This window comes from Rhamphochromis longiceps, linkage group LG12 (assembly GCF_057381845.1).
Source record: "Rhamphochromis longiceps isolate RC_006_pf linkage group LG12, R_longiceps_female_GT1.1, whole genome shotgun sequence".
NCBI classification, from domain to species: Eukaryota; Metazoa; Chordata; class Actinopteri; order Cichliformes; family Cichlidae; genus Rhamphochromis; species Rhamphochromis longiceps.
The window spans coordinates 7,027,464-7,049,491 of record NC_140568.1 but is presented as its reverse complement, the minus strand read 5'-3'; the positions used below and the strand labels follow the sequence as shown (position 1 = coordinate 7,049,491).

Here is a 22,028-nt window from a genome sequence, read left to right as displayed (position 1 = left end):
GTGAGTTCTGCTGCATTAGTCCTAGTAGAAGGAGCTGCTAGTCTCAGGCTGATTTTGCTGATAGGGCTGTGGGCTGATTGCTGCAGTGCTAGTTTCATCTGTTAGGCCTGCAGATATCCCTTTAAGAGTGTAACTAATTTCTCACAGCGCCTTTCCTCTGTCTTCACCCCTACTGGCACAGATGAAGGGGGGGGGGGGGGCACTGCATCTATAGTGTCTTTTTTGCCGCGACACAGGTGCAGTAAAATCTGCGGCATTCTCAGGCCGCTACCTATTCAGATAGCGCTCACTTGTTTTACTGACACACTAACATGGCTTTTATCTGACATGTTAAGTGAATGTCAGTGTCACACTGTATCAGTAAACGTGAGCAGACTTGAATGCACACATACCTCGAATGATTTTTCTAAAATAAAATCCCCGGGGAGCTCTCATCCCCCTGCGGAAGATGATATCAGAGGTAAAGGCTTAATCGACTGTAGACCGCTGATTTTTTTATTATTTTTTTTAAGCAGGTACAAATGTATCGATTCACGTTTGCCGAGATATGAATGCTTCTTAGCGAGAGCAAGCACTGTTCAAATACCTGATTAGAATCAGGACACGTCAATCTGTGTGCCAGTACGAGCACCGGGATCACAGCTAGGGTGCTAAAATACAATTCGGTGCGCAGATAGAGAGAAATGAGGAACATGAGGTCAAGTACTCTTAATCTACACCTATGAACGCTTTATAAATTTAAATACAAGCCTTTAAAATAGCAGTATAAAGTGGGTCAGAGTGTTTACCAAGGTCAGCTGTAGCGACAGGCCAGCTCATGAATAATCATTTCATCTATACTCTGAGGACAACAGCGTCCTTTCCAACCACCAAGTCACTGCAGGAGCTACAAGCTGACAGGCAGAAAAACATTCAACATAGCTGTGGTGTACTGTATGTATGCAAACGACTGGATTGCAGTTAATTGCAACAAGGACAACACAATGTTAGCATGGACTATTAGGGTCTTGAAGGTGAAGCATTAAGCTGGAAAGCAAACATGCAGTGGAAAATATGTTGCATTGGCTTGTTAGAATAATATTTTGCTTTAATTGAACACAAATTCCTCAATATGAGTCACAAGCACTCAGCCCCTGCTCTAGCCATCACCTTGGTTCAGTCTTTCATTCTCAGCTCTTGTTACAGATAATTGCAAACAGACAAAAATAGTTTTTTGAAAAAGTATGATGCAGGGCCGACGGAAAAACAAAAGCTATCTGGGTCGAATAAATGCAAGTTGTGCGCGTGTGTCATAACAAAAAAAAAAAAGGGAAAGAAAAAAAAGAGTCTTGGACTAGATTTTAAAAATGAAAGCAGCTAAAAAACATCCCCACAGACGCACGTGACAGCCACCGCTGCTGACTGACTGTTCACAAACTTGCATGTGGATACACAAGCCAAAGAAAGGGGGAAGAAAAGTATATATATATGTATATATATACTTTTTTATATATGTATATATCAACTAGTGAGCTGTGGTGTGTGGACAGACTGCAAAGAGAGATGTTAAGGGGATATTCCATGCTTGCTAGGTGGGCAGTGGGCTGAAGAGGAGTGAATGTGTGTGTGATGCAGAGGCTTGGGGGATCCTGAGACCATGCACGCAGATACAAAAAAATATTCACTCATCTGTCGCCTGTCTGCTGAGATGACAGCATTTACCAGCTCAACAGACTCCATAGCATACTGCCAGCACCAATGCTCTAACTCTACAGCCACCTCGCCTTCTTTTCTTTCCTCCTGTTGTTCTCTCTCTCCTCATGGCTCTTTTTTTTTTTTTTTTACCTCGAAGGCATTGCTGAAAACGTATATTTCCCCATGTGTTTAAGACAAGTACTTCCACCTCTCATTTCTAATCCTTGCCAACCTCAAAGCCGACAGATGTGGGCTTACTGGCGGTCAGCCTTAACTACCAGAGGTCGAAGGAGCCCAGATGGAAGGGAGAGGAGAGAGGAGGTGAGGTGAGGAGAGAAGGAAATGAGAGGTCTGAGTCAAGGTGATCCATAACCAGAAGAGGAGCGAGCAGGAGATGCTTTACCTGATGTTGGGCCTCCTCCAGATTCCCACTGGCCCACAGAGAAAGCCCAAGACGATGGCGGATCTTCGCCTCGTCCTCACGTCGAGCAAGCTGCTCCGCAAGCCGCAGGCCTGTCAGAAGGCAAGGAGAAGGGAGCAGATGAGAGGGAGAGGAGGGTAAAAATTATTCAGAGCAGACAGACTCTTAGGTATCTTTCAGAGGAACAGATGTAAGCATAGCGTGGTACTGATGTTCTGACAGCGAACAGGTTTGGATATTTGGCCTCAGTTGTAAGATGCTGCTTGCACTGGGGCTAAAACACACACACATGTTTTGGCCATAGCGGGAGATTCTTAGAGCACTAATGGGTCTGCATAGTAATCAATGCTCAGGATTGATTGGCTGAGCAAACACAAACACGCCGCATCACTAGGACATCTCCAAATATTTGCAAACACACTGATGAGCTAATAACAGACAACGTGCAAACACACAGAGTTTACTTTGTGATATTTGTTTGAGAGACCTTCAGAGTTGTTCGGGAGCCAGCAGAGGTATGAATGTGCACGTGCACGTGTGCTCGTTCGCTAAATGTGCCCGTGTCAGATCATCTGGTTTGTTTTTCACTTCCAATTTCTCAGGCACTCGTCACATCTTAGCATGTGTCCTCAGCCTGCCTGCCGAGCACTTGGTTCAGCCCAATTACTGAGTTGAAAATGCCACTCCTCAGAGGACAATAATGAAAAAAAAAACCACACACACAGTCGCTGGGTCACACATCATCCACAAGGTACAAAATACACAGCAAGCATTCTGCTGTTTGCAACAGGCCACCGCACATGCACAGTCTCACTTTACACGAGCTCCGTATTTGCAAGTCTACTCTCTCCACCCCGCTCGTGTGATACAGGGGTCTAGACGTGCTTTTGGTCAGGGGGGAGGAGAAAATGGGCCAAGCCACCCTTGTCTGCTTTTTTTCTTCATTCCTGGAAAACGGTCTGTGGCTGAACCAGATAAGCCAAGAACAGAGAGCGTGACCTGAAAAAGCCAGCCTATTCCGCAAGACCAGCACACCACAGAACCATAGACTTCATGGCTCCTCCATGGCCACGCTAGCCGGCAGCCTTTGAAGCCTGCAACAGTCTCCCCTCTCTCTCTGTATCCTTATCTTTCTACACACCCTCCCTCTGTCTGACTGCCTGCCCTCTCCCCCCAATGCATCTGCTGTGCTACTCTCTCCCTCTACCTCCTATTCATTTTCTCATCTCTGTGCCTCTGTCTCGGAGCGCCCCCCCTCCAAACTCTCTACCTGTTTCATCTTCACTGTGGTGGCAGGGACTCTGCACTGCTTAGGGCTCATTAGGCGCTGAAGTAAGAGAGAGGAAACAGATCTAAATTATCCTTTTCATTCTCTGACAGCCTCACCCCTCACTCATCTCAACTCCAGCTCTGAGTCTTTCATGTCCCCCCCACTCAAACACGCACAAATGTGCACACACACACATACCTTTCTTTCTCTGAGCTGCTCTGTGATAGTTTTTTTTTTATGATCAAACCTGAATGTCAACCAACCTATGTTTTCTTTATTCTCTAGCTGACAGTGAAATAATACATGTGAATTATGACTCATGCCGATCTCTGTCTTTTCCCTCCACTCCGCTGCCATCCTCTTTCTTCCTCTCTGCTCCTCCTTCCCTCCCTAACTCTCTCATTCCCTCTGTTCTCCCGCTCTGTATCATTCAGTGTCTGTCACTGTCACCGTGCGTGCCTTTGGTGCACCCCGCAGGCACAGGCACGTAGCAGCGGCTGACATGAGGATGTGGCCGTGGCTGGCTGCACCCTGAAGAGCAACTAGAGAACACTTTAAAGGCTGCTTGACAGCTGGGTGAGAGATCCTCTGCAGCCCCTGAGGCCCACGCACCTCTGCCTTCAAACAAGCTTTACATGCAGACTCCACATTCACATCTCACGCACTGCATAGCCGCAAGTGCACTGTGCTGCAAATAAACATCCCGACACGCATGCACGTGACACACACACACAAAAAAAGGCCCTTTGATCATGGCCGCATGTGGAACGGTGGACAGTATGTTTGATATTATTAAAAAATTTGAGATTAAGCACACTTTTTCAGGCAATCTCCCCCAGGGACACTGCTCTGATAGTGTTGCACTATATTGTACAAATAAAAACTGCAAAGAGTAGTTTAGTACTGGATGAAAAAGGAGAAGTAGAAAGAGAGGGTCCAGAGCCTCACTTCTCTCTCATCTCAGCGCAGCTGGCCAGTGCCATGGAGTTATTTGTGAATATCAGGAACAGAAATCGCCAAAGAGATGCTGCAAAGATTAGCAGGGAGGGATCGCTGAAGTTATATCCAACGCACCGATATGCTGCTAGGACGGGGCATAAATCACACAAGCACATTTTGGGGAGAAGAAAGACAATAGTTACAATACTGACAGCACATATACTCTGTATGTATTCCGTAGAAATAAATAATTAATCAGACTATTGCTATATATGTCTGTTTGCACCATATCTCCTCATTAAGGGGTGGGCCAATCTGAGTGAAATGTTGCACCAACATCATCCCACATGCAGCGATCATCGCCTGTTAGTGGGTGGGATATTTAAGGAAGCAAGTAAGAATTAAGTAAGGATCACAACATCTCCAAAACTGCAGCTCTTATGGGGTGTTCCCAGCATGCATTGGTCAGCATCTATCAAAACTGGGCAAAGGAAGGAACAGCAGTGAACCAGCGACGGGGTCACGGCGACCAAGGCTCAGTTATGAAAATCAGGACCCAATGCTGCCCCGTGTGATGGGATCCAACAGATGAGATATTGTAGTTCAAATGCTAAAAAATTTAATGCTGGTTCTGATAGAAAGGTGTCAGAATACACAGAACATCGTAGTTTGTTACATCTGAGGCATAGCGGTCTACAGGAGTCAATGCCTTGATAGGTCAGGGCTGTCTGGGCAGCAAAAGGGGGGCCAACACAATATTAGGCAGGTGCTTATAATGTTACGCCTGATCGGTGTAAATATATAGGCATTTATATATAAAAAATATAAAGCAATTACTATGAAGATACCAGTTTGAGATTAAATAATAAGACTACGAGGAAATTTAGAACAACAGCCAAGACACAAAGTGTATTACAAATGGGATCTTAAATTACTGACCAAAAGAAATCAGTACATGTACTCTGCTCATCAAAATATAAATATAACAGTGCACATGTTTTGGTGAATATCACCTGCCATAACAAAATGAAAGTGTTTTATATAAACATCAAACCCAAGGTTAACAGGTTAGGTTTTCTTTGTCTTTAAAACTGAACAGGTTTCTATGTAGCTTGCAAAGAAAACCAGTAATTATATATTAGATTTTTACATTTATATATTATTCTGTAGTTAGGTGTTTATAAACAACCAACATTTTCTCATATAACGTGTAACAAAGATGCATAAGAAATGCTAATGATGAAAAGAGTCTTTGTGTAATTTATCATAATTTATGATTTATAGAAAACAAAGCTGGGCTTTATTGTGACGTTTACACAGACATTTGTAGTTAATGTCAAAGATTTTAAGCCAAAGTAGAATAATATGGAGATTAAAACTAAAATAAAGAATATCTGTAGCTCCTTAAGCCACCAGCTCAGCACTCAGCACAACTAACTGCAACCAACATTTAATATTAATGGCATAAAATATTAGCACCAAAAATATGAGACACATGATGATAACTGGTCGAGAGTTGTGCAGAGATCCATATCATCCAGCTCTATTTAGTTTTAAATGCTTCTTGACAAGCCCTCAACAGCCTAACAGCATGAACACGCTTTAAGGGAATTTCTAAGTTGGTCCTGTCCTAGAAAAAATTCACGTGTCACAAAACTCGTTTTCCACGGTGAAGGCCGAAACGAAAATGCTTATCTGATGTTTAGTTGTGTATCTGACCTATGATCAAGACCCCATCTTGATCAAAGATGAGTTTTTCATATGATTTTGTCTTCCTATAAATGTTTTGCGTCCAACATTCGCCACAAATATTATTAATTAGAGTGTAGCTTATGAAATGTTTTGTGCAGAATACATATAAATACACTTGCAAATTAAATGATGTAAACACAAGAGGCTTCCAGTACATTTCCAACAAATAACTGCCCTTGAAGGTTAATATTGTTATCCCTTTAGTTTGCTTAATAAGCGATTCTATAAGTCAGGCATGGAATATCTCCATTAGTCGCTACAATGACTGCATTGATTTAATGACACTATTGATTGCATCAATCGTTGGAAAGTGCATCTCGGTGTGTAATGATTCTTTGTTTAACATTTAGAAAGTCCTGCACAATGCTCTGTAATATTACAGTGCAAGACGAAGAAAAAAAACCCCAAAGCTTGTTATCGGGCAGCCTTATCTTTGCATAATGTACTGCACAACAAAGTATAATCATCTGACACGCAGACACATACAGATACACGAGCAGTGGTTTGGAGGTCACATGCTGTCGACGATATCTGCTAGTTTGGAGCTGCTTTTCCTTTTCCCTCTTACTAATTAATCTTTTTTGGAAACAGAAACAAAACATAAGCAGTGCAGCATGAAGATAAAAAAAACTAGAAGTGGAAGCAGAAAAAACTGAAAAACTAAATGGGGAAAAAAAACCATGCCAACTTTTTGGTCTGGGCAGGTTGGCCAGAAATAATTGGCTGTCAAGGCAGCACTGTTCTTTTTCACAGCCAGACCAAGGAGCAATACAAGGACAGTGCGCGGGACAGTAAGAGGACGGTGTGGAGACAGAATGGCCTGTCGCCTTTGTTTCCATTAAAGCTCAACGAGCAGGCCTGCAGAGGGTGTATGGGTCACCGCAGGAAAAGTGAACTCGAATACAGCCGGCAAAGGAGAGATAGAGGAGATTTATTCTTGCTCCCCTGCATTCCGCTCACTCCAGAGCAGAATATACAAATGTCCTCTTACACAAACTCCAGCTTCATTGATTCAAACAGGGTCTGGGTTGTGACACGGTGGGTGGTGCCTGTCAGTGGGCACGGGCAAGTCTGGCGCTTTCCCATCCATGAAAGATGCAACTTATCACATCCTCAGGAGCGAACACTTTGAGCGGTGCCACTGACATAATGAATTTCTGAGAGGCCAAGCTGCAGTTTTTTATTTCGCCATAATCTGCGGGGCACAATGAAGCGTTAAGAGGCAGGAGTATGACAGCTACGGTGTGAAAAGATTCTTTTGCAGCTTGCTGCAAAGAACCCTCTGAGAAGGTAGATACAGAGGTGTGAAAAACAGCTAGGGGTGCACGGGAAAAATGCCTTGGCATGCATTCTGATAGGTTTGCATAGACATACACACAAATGCTGGTATACATATACAGCTCAGAAGACAACACAGACGCATAATACACACACAAAATTCCCTAGTGCACTTATAACACATAAGCACACACACACACTCACACACATATACATGCACACAGCCTAATAAAAATGTGGCAAAGGCTTAGCAACAAATAGGCTCTGCATTTCCTATTCATGAATTCACAAACTCTAAGCCTATCAGCTCAGACAACAAAGGCAATCCTCTCTCCTGTTCCCCCCTGACTCACTCACCTTCCTGCAGGTACATGACAGCTTGTGAGTAGTTTTGCAGTGCGTGGTGTGTTCTCCCCAAGCTGCCATAGGCCAGTGTCTTGGCAGCCAAGTCATTAGTCTGAGCAGCCACACTTAGGTGCTGTTCTTGGAACACGACCGCCCGCTCGTAGTTTCCTAGCGACTCATAGGTAAGGCCCAGGTTGCCATAGGCGCGGGCCTGGCGTGTGGTGCTGCCCGCTTCCTCTGCGATCTCCAGGTCACTTTGGTGGCACCGCAGGGCCGTTTCGTACTCTCCCATGGCTTGATATACAGTCCCCAAACCACAACTGGCGTCACCCTCCAGTAGTCTGTCCTGGGTGTCACGGGCGATGGCCAGCTGACGCTCCAGACAGGAGATGGCCTGCTCGTAATTGCCCAGCTGGCTGTGGAGCGCGCCCAGTTCACCGTAGGCCTGAGCCTTGCCTCCACACTCGCCCAACTCATGAGCCACCACTAGCCGTTTCTCAAAACACACAAGTGCCTGTTGTAAATTTCCCATAGCCCTGCAGATCAAGACAAAAAACAGCGATTGTTAGTGTGAAGCAGATTAGAAGTGAGATACGTGATGTAACCTAGCAAGAAAATTTGGAAGAATATGTCACTGACAGATTCAGTTAAAGCTGAAACAATCCCAAAATGCCTTTCAAGTTCACAACACTCAAAATCAAAAATCTATTTATAGCACTTTGTTTTATCTCATATCATTCTCTTACCAGAGAACTATTAGAACGCATCGTGCAGCACACATTGCAGGAAGACTTTCATTTGCAAAGTGCCAGATAATTTCAGTATTGGAGTCAATGAAATATAGATTTTTGCCTTTCATTTCAGTGCTGAAAGCTGCTGATGTCGACAGACTAAAGAGCGTGTGAAAGTATTCCTATATGAGGAATATTTGAGGCATGATATGATATTTCAAGTGCAGACTATTTTGCAGTAGAACACGGTTAACCGTGTAAGATAGGCCACCTGCTCCCATCCTCTTGAGTACGTATTGACAGAGTGGAAATCATCCCATGTGAACATTTTATTCGCCTTCGCAGCCTTCAAACAGACTTTTATCACATTCTCAGGAACAGCAACAATTGCTGGCTGCTGGTTCAAATGGTGCATTAAAAGAATAAAAGCCTTTGGCTTAATTAATCTTGTGTGATAATGTATTTGCCTGACTAAGAGCCGCTGGAAGATGAGAAGGGTTTATGTGTGATGTCTATTATTCCCTTCTGAACTCATGCATGGCTAATACTGCTGTGTGTGATTGCTGCCGTGCCATGCTGATGACGCACAATAAGAAGAAAATCATCTCTGAAATGAGGATTTCGGCGAGCCTTCTCGTGTTTTATTTTGCAGTGTAGTCTCCCAGGTTGCTATCAGCTCTTTGAGGCATGAGGAGAAATAGAACGGCGAAGAGACACAAGATGTAAGAGGTTGTCTTGAAATAACTGTGCATCCCTCCGTTTCAGACATCTGTGTGCCAAAGCCACTTTGCATACAGATAAGGCCAGGGCCGCTAGGCTGCTGCTACTGAGACGGCTAGCACCACATCCAAGTGCTGTTCACTACAGCGAGGCGTCTCTAAACTATGGTGGTCCATAATTGTGAGAGCAAGGAGACAAATTATATGCAAAGTACTGTCATTAGTACTTAAAACTGAGCCGATACAAGTATCTGTTGCCGTAACAGCAAGAGGATATTAATGCTGAAAAACAGTGTTTCTGATAATATCAAAAAAGTACATTTGAAACAAATTCCTAGATTCACCTGTGTCCATTGCCTAAGCCTCTATAGGCTTTCTCCTGGTCCTGCATGCGGTTGAGGCTCTGAGCCACTGACAGATACTGGTCATAGTATTTGATGGCTTCCTCGAAGTCTCCAAGAGCCTCGTAACAGTCTCCCAGATTACCATAGGCCCTGCCCCGGTCCATTACTGCTTCGTTTCCACTCAGCTGCTGTAAAGTGGCCAGCTGTTGTTCAAGGTAGCCAATAGCCTCCTCCATCACCCCTACATTCATTTTCGTGATGCCCATGTTTCCATACACCTGAGCCTCCACAACAGGATCCTTCAGCCTCCGACCGAGTTCTAACTGCTCTTCGTAGCTCTTGAAAGCCATCGCGTACTTCCCGAGGGCCATGTAGACAGCAGCCAGATGACCATGGGCTTTGCACTCTCCTGACACATCACCGAGCTCTTGGTACACTTCCAGCTCCTGGGTATGGTAGCCCAAGGCTTTGTCATATTTCTGTACAAGTCTATAGGTGGCCCCGAGGGCAGCATACGCACAGGCCTCCATCCTACGCTCCTTAACCTGAAACAAGAAAGAATTTCACTATATTGGCATAAAGGACATAACAGAATAATTATAAATGAATAAATAAACAAAATAAACATTTTCATTTTAATAAGAAGAATTGTTCTAGAACAATATGTGTTATGTGGGGCCACACCTGGTGAGCTAATGCCAGTTGCTGCTCATAAAACTGAATGGCCCCGGCCACATCCTTTTTACAAACAAATATGTCCCCCAGGTTCCCCAGAGCTCTGAAGCGAGCCTGTGCATTGTTCAGGGACTGGGCCAGAGACAGCAGGTACTTCTGACACTCCTCTGCCTTAGTGAAGTCTCCTAGAGCCTTGAAAGCCAAACCAAGGTTACAGTATGCCTTGGCCTGGCTCAGTTTGTCATGTAGATCCTTGGCCAGAGCTAGGTCCTGCTCATAGTATTTGACAGCATCCTGGTAGTTGCCCAAGCAGTAGTGGGCATAACCCAGATTGTGACAAACTTTCCCTTCGCTCTCCATATCTTGGAGGTCAGGAGACAACCGGAGGTACTGCTCATAGTATGGTACAGCCTGAGGAAACTCTCCTCGAGAGCAATGGAAGTTGCCGAGGTTTCCCAGAGCCCGCGCCTCACTCTGGACATCTCTGAGCTCACGAGCTATGTTGAGATGGTTCTGATAATGCTGCAGAGCACGGTCGTGAGCACCCAGAGCTTGGTAAGCCACAGCCAGGTTGCCATGGGTGGAGGCCTGTGAGGCTCGGTCGTTGACCTCCATGGAGATCTGCAGCTCCTGACGGTGGTAGCGAACAGCCTGGTCAAAGGCTCCCAGGGCGTTGTAGGCATTACCCATGTTGCCATAAGCCCGGCCCTGAGCAGCATAGTCATTTAGCTCCTGAGCAATGGCCAGGTGTGTTTTGTGGAGTTTCAGTGCGGTCTCATAGTCTCCCTTCATCTGGTGGATGATGCCTGTGGAGAGAGGGGGAGAAAGCAAAAGGATGAAGTTAAAGACCCATTTAGGGGAAAATTGTAATTGAGTAAAATTCGAGTGCCTCGTCAGCTCTTCGTGTACAAAACAAGTCATTTGGTTGTTAAAATAGGCTCTCCGAGCCATCTGTTCTCTGCTTACACAACACACTCTCCCACAGAATTATGGTCATTAAAATGTAGTGCAATCAAATAAGAGTTATTATAACACTAAAATAGAATCTTTTGAATGTTTAAGCTGTCTTTGATGATCGTGTCTTACAGGGATTTTACCAAAATCAACAACTTTTCCACAGGGTTGAAAATAGCTACGAGTGAACGAGAAAGAAAGACAGGGGAAGTAAAAGTGCGGGGGAGTGTGAATAGCAGATGGAAAGCTCAGCAAACAACTTTAGAAAAAAAATTTGATAAGTGTGGAGAAACAATAAATAATGGAGAACCCAATCTATTGAGCATATTATCACAGATAAAATACCATCCTCTGAAAAATAATAGCTTTACCCCACAGCCAGGCAGCTATCTGGCACACAGACACACACACGCACACACACAGACACAGGCACACACACATCCAAACAAATGCACACCCACACCTTTGTACTCATACAAAATGACAAATACACAGCAGAGAGTAAAGAGCCGTAGTGGCAAATCGACCATTCGTCTCCTCCTTTCCTTTGAGCTTTTAAGACTCACTGCTAATCTGTATGGTTCCTCGTTTGCTTTGTCACCTAGCCTTCAATGATAATAATGGCAATGATAGAATTAAAGTAAACTGAAATTGTAGACAGGGTGGCTGCGGGATGGAGACGAAGAAAACAGCTGCAAGGCAAATAATTCAGTCTTTCATCTACCATACCGCCTGACCATCACGGCTCTGCTGCATCAGCACAGAGACTAATGGGCCAGTAGGAAGGGGGTTCAGCCGCTGATGGGACACAAGGGATGGAAACAGTTCTGGAGCCAGAGTGGGTGGGAACTGGGGATGGAGAGGGGCTCTGTGGCTTGTGGTGAGTGTGTGATGGTGCCGCTGGGATTAGTTACCACCATGTGTGTTTTCCCATTCATTTCATCCGAAACCTGCCACATTATGAGCCCGAACATAGGCTACGTAAACAGTGGGATTGAAACTAAACAGAAGGCTCAAACGACTGCAGAAGTTACACAGTAGATGTGGAAACGCATTCTGATGCTGGCTGAGTTAAAAAGCAGCACATCTGGCTGATGCCAATGGAAAAAAGCTTTGGTGTCGTTGCAGTGTGAGTCATTGGACTGCACACCGGTTTGACACATCGCAAGTTTTGTCTATGTATACATACGCATACCCACAGTGCATGCATACTTCAGAAAATGTTGCAAGACATTTACATGGTCCAATACACACCAATATTTCAGTCTCAATTAAGTGTAAAATAGGAGACAAATTAAAATACTAAACCTGCCTGAATTGGATGTTTTAAAATTAGACAGAAAATAAATCCACCAGCCTTTCCTGCAAATAATTTAGATTTATTTGGGGAAAACATAATTAAAGATCCCCTGCCTGCTTAATTCAGACCGTGATTCAGCATGCGGCACACACCCAGCGACAAATCAAACCTGATATGTTGTTCTTTGCCTGCTTGTGTTCTCGGGTGTAAGTGATACAACCTGAACTGACCTTCTAATCATCAGGTCACGGCCCTGAGGAATTGGTATGCTAGGCATGCCACACAGCAGAACCCAAACAGAAACAGCGCTGCCAAATGGGAAAGGAAGGATTCAGAATCCAAATGATGACTTTCATAATGAGTCAAATGCATGTTGCTGTATATACTGCGCGAATAAGAATAAATATGGGGCTTTTAAGTTTGACAAACTTCCAAGTGCTCCCATTCCTTAGAGTCTTTTCTCAGAGTGAAAGCATGTTAAGATTCACAGCAGGCTAGTTGGAAGAGTACGGATAGTTGTAACCACAAAGTCACTCCCAAGGTTATGCTTTCCCCAGTGGAGGCTGATCTTATAATGCCTACTGATGTATTACCAGCAAACATGTTCCATGCTGCAGGCTAAAAATGGATCCAGGGCTCGCTGACGGATGCAGGGGTAAAGGAGGCAGGAGACTGGACAGAGGCTGGGGGAGTATGGCTAGGTTTATGGCTGGACTTGGAAGATGCAGCCAAAATTGCCATAAGCCTCAGGCTATGCCTGGAACCACACTTGAAGCAAGAAAATATATTCTCTGCCCCCCCATATGGTAAGAGGATTATGAGGCCCTCTGGGAATAGTATCCAGCATAGCAGTAAATAAAACCATACCAGATATGATGGTAAATACTGCTGCAACACAAAATTTGGGACTTAGTACAACGAGGTTTAGCGGATGAGGCCATCGTTGCATACTGTCCAAATCAAAACATCATTCTTACCCCTCAATTTAACGTCTGATTTTACTGCAAGTCTGTGAAGCACACTAAATGCACTTTAGTAAAATGTATTAAAAATATGGTTCAATTATTGTTCTTTTACACAGCTTTAGAAAAAAAATACAGTGGAAAAAAACCCAGGATAAAGCAGACACTATGCAATCCAAATACTTTTATACAGAGCCCTATCCATCCCCCCATGACCAAAGACATTAAAAGCATGACAATGTGTTGTCACTTTTCATTACACAGCTGGCTGTACATAGAGGGATATGCTGCAGTGATGACTTTGAGGGATGGTGTCATGTTCTGAGTAAGTCACTGTGTCATTCTTCGAGGAGCTAGGAAGGTCCGGAGCGCTGCTGCCTGCAGTCAGCTAAGAGGATTTTACAAACAATGCTGCTGCTGCCACTGGGCTGATACCAGGAAAAGAGGTGACCAGTCTGTGTCCAAAAAACAGAAATAACTGGGGTTCTATATTTTTATTTCAGAATGAGGTCAATATTTTAGGTTACATGATGGAGAAAACCAGGACACAATCGTAGAATAGTGTCTCTCTTTAATATTTCGGTCTTTGGTTTCCGCTTCAACCAAGAACTATTTGAGAGATACGATAATGAGTTTGGACAGTATTTACAACACATTCTACAGTACCACAGCTGCCATAAATAGCTGAATAAAAAGCTGAATATATTTTAGTTTCTAGGGAACCAATTGTGAAATTCTGGACCAATAAAAGCTTAGTTTGGCTGTTCCCTTATTCACCAGGGGTCACCATAGCAGACAGAGGTGCATATTTTTCAACCAGATACCCTTCCTGACCCACAACTCCTGGGATTTGCATCTCACCCCAGTCTTGAATCGGGGATCTTTTGCATATTAGGTGAATGTGTTAACCACTATCCTATGGACCAATACAGATACCTATTCAATACCATGAATTAATTAATCATTTAAATAAGAATAACAATAATAATTAAACAAATTCAACTTTACTTTCTTCTTGCTCTTCATCACAGTATTCTTTAGCACTGATGTGGCACCACAGTCAACAAGGCCAATATACTTTTGGACGTGCTAAGTGCACAACACTGCTACTTTCTGACAGCCGTCCTTGTCAGCTGGATGTGTGCTACGTCTTTAACTTTATCTGCACTCATGTACTCAAGAGTTATTGACTTTAGTTTCTAAGCTGAGCAGCCTTGATTGCCATCTGGCTGCCTGCTTGGTATCTGTATTACTACTGCATTGTTTTGTGGGAAATTAGCACAGCACAGAGCCTTGTGCATACTGTAAATGCAGTATAAAAAAACAAGCAAATAAAAGATGCACTACTATTTTAAACTACTTGATGCTGTTAGTATAGAATTTCCAAAAACAACCAGCCATTTAAGAAGGCAAAAGAGGATAAAACATCAGTAATCATTCTTTTCTTAAAGAGGCCCTAGTTCTAATTTCATTCATATTTTAAGCCATTCTTTAAATGATAAGTCAGTTCTTCCCCACACAGGATACAGTGTAATTATAGATGGCTAATGAGAGTCTCTCTGCTAACACATTTTTCAACTTTAGGGATCTCTTATGAAGTTAAAAGAAATATTGCACTGAAACAGCATTATTTATAGCCGCCGTCTGAGTATGACACTCATACAGAGGATGTGAAACTTCCAAAGATGATACAGATGACTGTATGATAATAGCAACGGTGCAGGCAGCCCACATATCAAGTGTATGGAAATTAAAGGGTGGATGAAGGATGAAATGCTACATTATATGAAGCATTTTAAAAGAGTTGCACAATACACAATAGCATTGTAATGATCTGTTGGGGGAAGCAGTGAGCTGAAGCAGACATCAGATCCTCCTGGGATCTACAGGAAGGGGTGGAGCTTGGGGGGGGTTGGACTTAAGGTATTTAATCCTCACCCGCAGACACAGACATCTCCTACAGTCTGACTGACAGAGGCCAAGGAATGACACGATGTGGATAGATGGCTGCGTGCTTAGAGGGCGGGTGGCCTGCCAACAACAACATGCAGACAGAGCGCTGTGCTGTGCTGCGCAGCTCAGCCACTTGCCTGTGGCTGAGCTGCGCTCCTTTGTGCTCCAATTGACCCCAACCCCTATTTCAGCTCACTAAACCAAGTACTCTGTACTCTCTGTACTATACACGACTGACACCTGACTCATCCTGCCTCTTAACCAACAATGTTCAGTCTCAATCATCTGATCTTTTTCGGTTGCACTGCAAAATCTCCCGTCTGTTTAGGAATAGGTCACATTTCATGCTGAATTTGCACATGTGCTGCAAAAAGGGCACAGTCGTTCGAGGCAGAGCAATGCTACAGCTCTTTTGTTTCATTTATTGGCTCCACGGTGAGTCAAGTACTAATTCTGCATGGTGAGCTATACTTCAGTGTAAGAACAAGGATCATGAAAGTGTTTCACGAGGCCTTTCGTCCGGTTTCTGGCTCGGTATTTGGTCATGAGATTAATGGGGCCATGCTAAGGGGAGACAGAGAGCATCTGCTGCTTTTTGGAACAAAACAGAAAAGTGGGGCCAGGCTAGAAAGACACTCTCTTTCAAAAACCTCTCCAAGAGAGTAACGTAAGCCTGACATCATAATAGGCCCATCACCACTTGACCTCTTCTCCAACCACTGTTCCTTTTACTCCTTTTTCTCCTCACTTACTTGCAGGCCTGCTAACATTTACTTAAGGCATTTACCTGGCCATTAGTGGAGAGTTTAAAAGTGTCACAGGACTTAGATAAATTCACTTTTAAACATTTGCTTGGCTCCTTCACAGCCCTATTCTTGCAATGTGCATTCATTCATCCTGTTTGGCCAATTAGGCCCACTAAATTCCTCTGTAAATTCAGTCCTCTCTTGCTCCCGCCGCTTCCTGGTCAGACTTCTAATATATCCACAGTTACCACTTTTTCCAAAGGCTTAGGTACAAAAGTGAATAATCCGCATGTATCGGTGCTCCAGGCAAGTCTGGTCCCTGTCTGTGCTTTGCTCCAGTTATGGTCAGCACTCGAAAAGTACTGGATTCATGTCCACACAACCACAATATTATGATGCTGACGAGGAAGATGAGAGAGCATTCGGTAAAATCATTTCACAACGAGCAACATCTTTTTCTCTTCTCTTTTTAAATAAAATCTGCTAATTAGTTGTTTATTCTTCCTGTTTATGGCACTTACTCAAAAGGTTACATCAATTTAACTCCTTCCATAATTGGGTGCCAATGAGCTCCTAATCTCAGGGTCAGCATCAATTTATTTCAACCAACAACTACGAGCGCTTAAAATACCAAGTCCGCTGCCGGTGCTACTGACACATGCAATCCATTCTCAAATGACTTGCAAAAGGGAAAAAGCTAAAAAGCACTAAAAGTGCAGACAGTCTTTATTACAGCAACTTCAGAAACTCTTTCGTTATACAAGTTATGTTTTGTTTTTCTGAAGCAAGTGACAAGATCTAAATACAGAGCACAGCAGTACACACTGTCTGATTCCGTGTTGTTTTGCGAACTCCTCTCTCTGTTGTTTTCCTCTTTCTGTTTTTGCGAACATCAGCAGAAAGCTCTCCCTGAGGATGCACAATAAAAGGAAAGAAGGGGGAAAAAAATGCTTAATTAGGAGTTTCACGTCCAGCCTTTCCAGCTTGAAGGAGCCAACGTTTCCAGTGACTCCAGTGCGTCATAATGGTCAAAGGAGCAGGGTGACTAAAGAAAAGCAAGCAGCAAAAGGCCGAGCTAAGAAAGCACAAACACTTCCAAACAAACTTATTTGAAGTCTCTTTGAAGTGAAATGCACAGGAGTGGGTGGGTGGGCAGGGGGAATAATACAATTTACATTCTGTTTCATGAATACCACAAATGTGAAGTACATGGGGTCCCCCTCCGCCTCATTCCTCTCTGAGATATTAAATATTGCTGACTAGGGGGTAAGTTGGCCAATTAATGAATAATAAATGGGGCAGGAATGCAACATTTTCATATCCTTTATAGGTCAGAGTGTGCTGAGCCAGGGCTGCTGGTACCGCCGGGCATCGCGGTTAGATATTAAAGCACAGCAATCTCTATACAACTGTACCTCAGAGCCATGTCAACTGCTGCCGCTCCACCCACACTACACGCAACATTAACGACGAGCTGAGAGGGCATAATAAAAGTTTGCGCGTTCCTCTTTCTGCAACTTCTGCCCATCCCTCTCACGATGTTTTTTTCCGCTTTTATCACTGCTCGTTAATCTTCACTCGATCATCCACTCCCTCTTTGTGCACAGCGTAAAGGCAGTATTTCTTTTTTCTTTCTTTTTTTGAAGTCTGAGACAGCATCCTGTTAGTTTTAGTCCATATCTTCTTGTGCTACATAAGCAGGCTCGCGGGCACCGATGACGGGGAAAAACAATGCACGGCGCAGTGGCGCAAACAAAAACAACAACAATGGGGCAATTACGGACTGATGCTTCACAACCTCCACTTCATTCTCTGTTATCTTCATTATTCAGCTCCTCTTGAATCAGCTATTAAAGGTAATTAAGCGATTCATCAAGTCAGTTTCAATTACTGGGAGCTTGACAGCTGCAGATTACAATCAGTAGGGGTGAGCGGAGAGATGGGGAGACCGAGAGAGGGAGGCATCAAAAAGTGAAGAGAGAGAGAGAAAACAGACAACAAGTGCTAACCAATCAGGCACCACGGAGATGGGCAACAAGCTCTCCTGGGTGTCGAGTGCTAATGTATCCACATGCCGGTCCAGGCATGTCCAGGCACCTGTCCACAAAGCAACAGGCTTCATAGTTACCACGCACTCACTTAGCTTTTGCTCCGTCACCAGCTGGCGGTCTTTGATACCACATCAGCTACACTATCATTACTCTGTCATGGACTGGAAGAACTGTAATGTTAATAATGAATAAAACTGCTCTTGCCATCATAACAGCAATCACACTACAGACAGGAATAAATCTGCTGCCTAACATACAGTGCCCACTCGTAATAAAGCTCACATGTAGCATCATAAAACGTCCTCACAGGCACCCCTAATTTATGGGAACCGGTTACCAGCTTGCTTTTTTTTTTTTTTTTTAAGTCAGGTGTGTGTTGGAGCTAAGAGCAAGACAGAACGTGCAGCCATTAGGCTGGTCAAAGGACAGCTTCAATTTATGTTTGGCTGATTAACCCTGCACTCTGCTTGCACAATTTTGCGCATTAGGTTCAGGAATAATTTATCTGGAAGGAACTATTATGCCTCTTAGTTGTCCATTAGAGTCGGGTTTACTACGGTCTTGATGGCTATCATAAGTCATCCGGCACAGGTTGTAATTGCTGGACTAAATACAGAAGAATTGCCCCTATCATAGACTGCTCATCGGGTGTTGAAAATCCAAAAGGGCACCTTTATCCCCAAGCTTCCCTTCATCATTATATCAGCACACTCCGCAAGGTTACTTTCTAATAATTTTAGCAGGATTTAAATGTGAAACACTGGATTGTAATTACATTTTTAAGATCCGGCTCAATCAAATATTACATTTTCTCCCACCTAACTTCTATATCTATCTCACATTCACATTTCAATGGAAGATGTGATTAAGTCTGAACCATTCTGAAGGTGAGAGCAGAGCAAATTTATGTCAGGGAATTTCCCATTAAGAATTACATACTTGCATGGGGGTCTATTTACTTTCTGACAGTCTCCAAGTAGAAATGACAGCTGATTTTAACATGCACCATCCTCCTTGCTCTCAGTGTAGACTTCTTGCACTTCACTTGCCTTATATCACATTATCTGCTGTGCACTGTCCACTTGAGACATTCATTTATGAATTAAATATATATTTCTGCAAGCAACGTTCCACAAAATAGTAATGATAAAGTAACACCACAGCATATTTTCAGTGTATAATATACTGCTTGGCTTTATGAGTCGTAAATATTCAGTAAAACAATAATAAATAAGCAGCGCATTTAAAGAAGACAAAGGAATGCAGCCTGCAACATAGCCAAAAGCCTAAGACGAGGCTCTCAAACTCATAATCAGCCTAAAACAATGCAAAGAGCAGTCATTAAACACTCATATTCCATCTCTTTAGTCTCCTCCATTGTTCTGTATTAATTCAAAAAACGCCTTAAACCAAGAAAGCTTGGTTTACAGCAGCTACGTGTAAATATAGAGTAACTGAAATGTTATCTACTTCCAGTCTACAAGATTTCTTGCTATCAAACTACCAGATGCTTCCTCATTTTGGAGGATGTGCTTTGAAATAGATCTGTCATTGAGCTCCTGAACAGGATGGCATTTGAAGTGAGGGATCGCACCATATGGTGACTGACGGTTTTTAGAGAAGAAGTAAAAACATTCAAACAAAAACCAACAACAACATAAAAGTTTACCTCAACTTCTGACAATGCAAAGCAATATGTCCAATAAAGTGCAAGTATTCGAAGTCTTGGTAGAAAATTTGAAATCAAATTTGAAAATTTGATCTATTTTTGAACCTGAGCCCCAGTTTTACATCTTTCTAGATTGAAATTAATTGTAGGGACAAACACGTATGTGGAATAGTTCTAGTGCTGAACAAGAACACTAACCAGCAACTGCAAAAGAGCTGCAATGCCATTCCACATGGCAATTATCCACGTAAAAGTGATTGTTTTTGCCACTAACTACTTTCAAGTGTGTGACAACACATAGAACAGATGCATGTAACTGAAGTCTCAAAAAGTCTTACAGGAGGTGACTTGATGGAGGATGTGTGTGAAATAGTTGTGTTAAGTGACAAATGCGTGAAAACACTGGGCATCGCAAACTGTCGTGTTAGCAGTGACCATTTTGACACGTGATCACAACTTCCACTCAGACAAGAGAATTCATCCTTAAATAAGGTGCATTTTCCTGAAGGGAAAGGGTTTTATAAGAACAGAGAAACTTACAGATGTAAGTTATTTTGTTGATCAAACTTCCACCGAGCAAGTGAGTATTAAGGGTTTAATGGATTAAATGGTTTGTCTGCAAAATGTCAGTAAATATTGGAAGCTGTCAACTAGGGCTGCCACGATTTGTCGACTAGTCACGATTACGTCGACTATCAAAATCGTCGACGACTGATTTAATAGTCGACGCGTCGTTTGAAGCTTTGTAAGATCACAAAAGACGCAGGAATAAGTGGCAGGATTTAAGAGTGTAATAACGGACTGAAACAGAAGATGGCAGCATTGCATGTACAAGGATGTCAGCTACCGTTAAACCCCGAAGAAGAAGAAGAAGCAGCTGTGTCCCAGAATTCATAGCGCGGCCCAGCGCAGTTTCCAACAATGGCGGCAGCTGGTTAGTTTTAATGTTACTCTTATTATTCTTTCTGGGTCACAAAATAAACGTTTAACATATTTTCAGGCGAGAATGTAGCTGTGTAAACCTCAAATATCTGCTCAGTTTATCAGGACACCACATATTTTCAAAAGCGCTCCGACGTTTTCGGAGACATCTGTTACCCACTAGCTCGTTAGCGAGCCGGGGGCTAGGCTCACTAGCGCCGTGAGAACACCGGACTCCCCGCAAATCGTTTTCAAACCCACCGCCGTCTTTCGCTACTCAGGTTAAATATATATGAGTCACTTAGATAACTTAAAATGTTATTGTTTGGCTTTTTTTTTTTAGTGTTTTATTTGTTCCTGAGTAAATCAGTTTGTCTGAGATTAAAGTTTTTACACAGCTGAATAAACGTCAAGCAGACAACTGATTATCAGAAGTGTGAGATGCTCCAGAATATACTCCAGTGTCCTGTTATATTTTAGATAGCAAGGAGTTTATTAAACTTCACCGAAACAATCCGCAAATTTCATTAAAATTTAATAAACTATCATCTTGTCTTTATTTTTAGTTAGCACAGACCTTAAACACTTAAAGCTGTAAGCTAATGATAGTTATATAAGAGCAGATGCTGCTGGTGCAATAAGCTGTAGTTTTGCGTCCAATGGATGATGATCTGATTAGTCGACTAATCGCAAAAATAATCGGTGACTAGTCGACTATCAAAATAATCGTTTGTGGCAGCCCTACTGTCAACTGTAATTGCTCAAAGTCGAACATAAATTAATCCGATTTTTTGTTTTTTATTCTCCAAAACACAACAAGACACAATCTATAATCAGACAAAGAAAAGCTTGTTTATCTCCTGTTGATTAACTAATCAATTTATTAACTAATCCTTAGAGCTCTAAAGGAGCAGCATGATTATACAGTTTACCTCGTGGTTGTCAACACAGAGGATAACATGATTGCTGCTGCTGTAAGAGCATAAAAACACATAAACCACCGAGGGCTGTCTGTATGTCTTATGGATGAACTGCTTAAACAGTGCGATCAGTTAACAACCAGCTGACCCAGTACATCAGTTCAAACGCAGCCTCCTGATTGTGAATGCAACACAGCTTTTGGTCTCCAAGCATAAGACGTCACCTCTTATAGTTACAGTATTATCTTTCTTTCTTCTTGTTAGACTCTACTATGGATTCAGATTTAGATTAATTAGAGATAAATGTATAGATATAGGAATATGTATTTGTTCATCATTCTGTGTGTTACAATTGTGAGAAATTGCCTAACAGTATTGAAGACCACAGTGTACATTACACAACA

At 42.9% G+C, this 22,028-nt stretch overlaps 1 protein-coding gene across 2 annotated transcripts in view; it reads right to left on the bottom strand.

Moving 5' to 3' along the window:
- Positions 1–22,028, bottom strand: part of LOC146656747 (tetratricopeptide repeat protein 28-like) — a 185,458-nt gene that overhangs the window by 18,288 nt on the left and 145,142 nt on the right. For both annotated transcript variants that reach the window (XM_085424517.1, XM_085424519.1), the window contains exons 7-10: positions 10,158–10,954; positions 9,474–10,018; positions 7,692–8,215; positions 2,078–2,187 (exon numbers count right to left, since the gene is read on the bottom strand). In XM_085424517.1, coding sequence (XP_085280643.1) covers positions 2,078–2,187; positions 7,692–8,215; positions 9,474–10,018; positions 10,158–10,954 — 1,976 coding nt within the window. The remainder of the gene's footprint in view (positions 1–2,077; positions 2,188–7,691; positions 8,216–9,473; positions 10,019–10,157; positions 10,955–22,028) is intronic.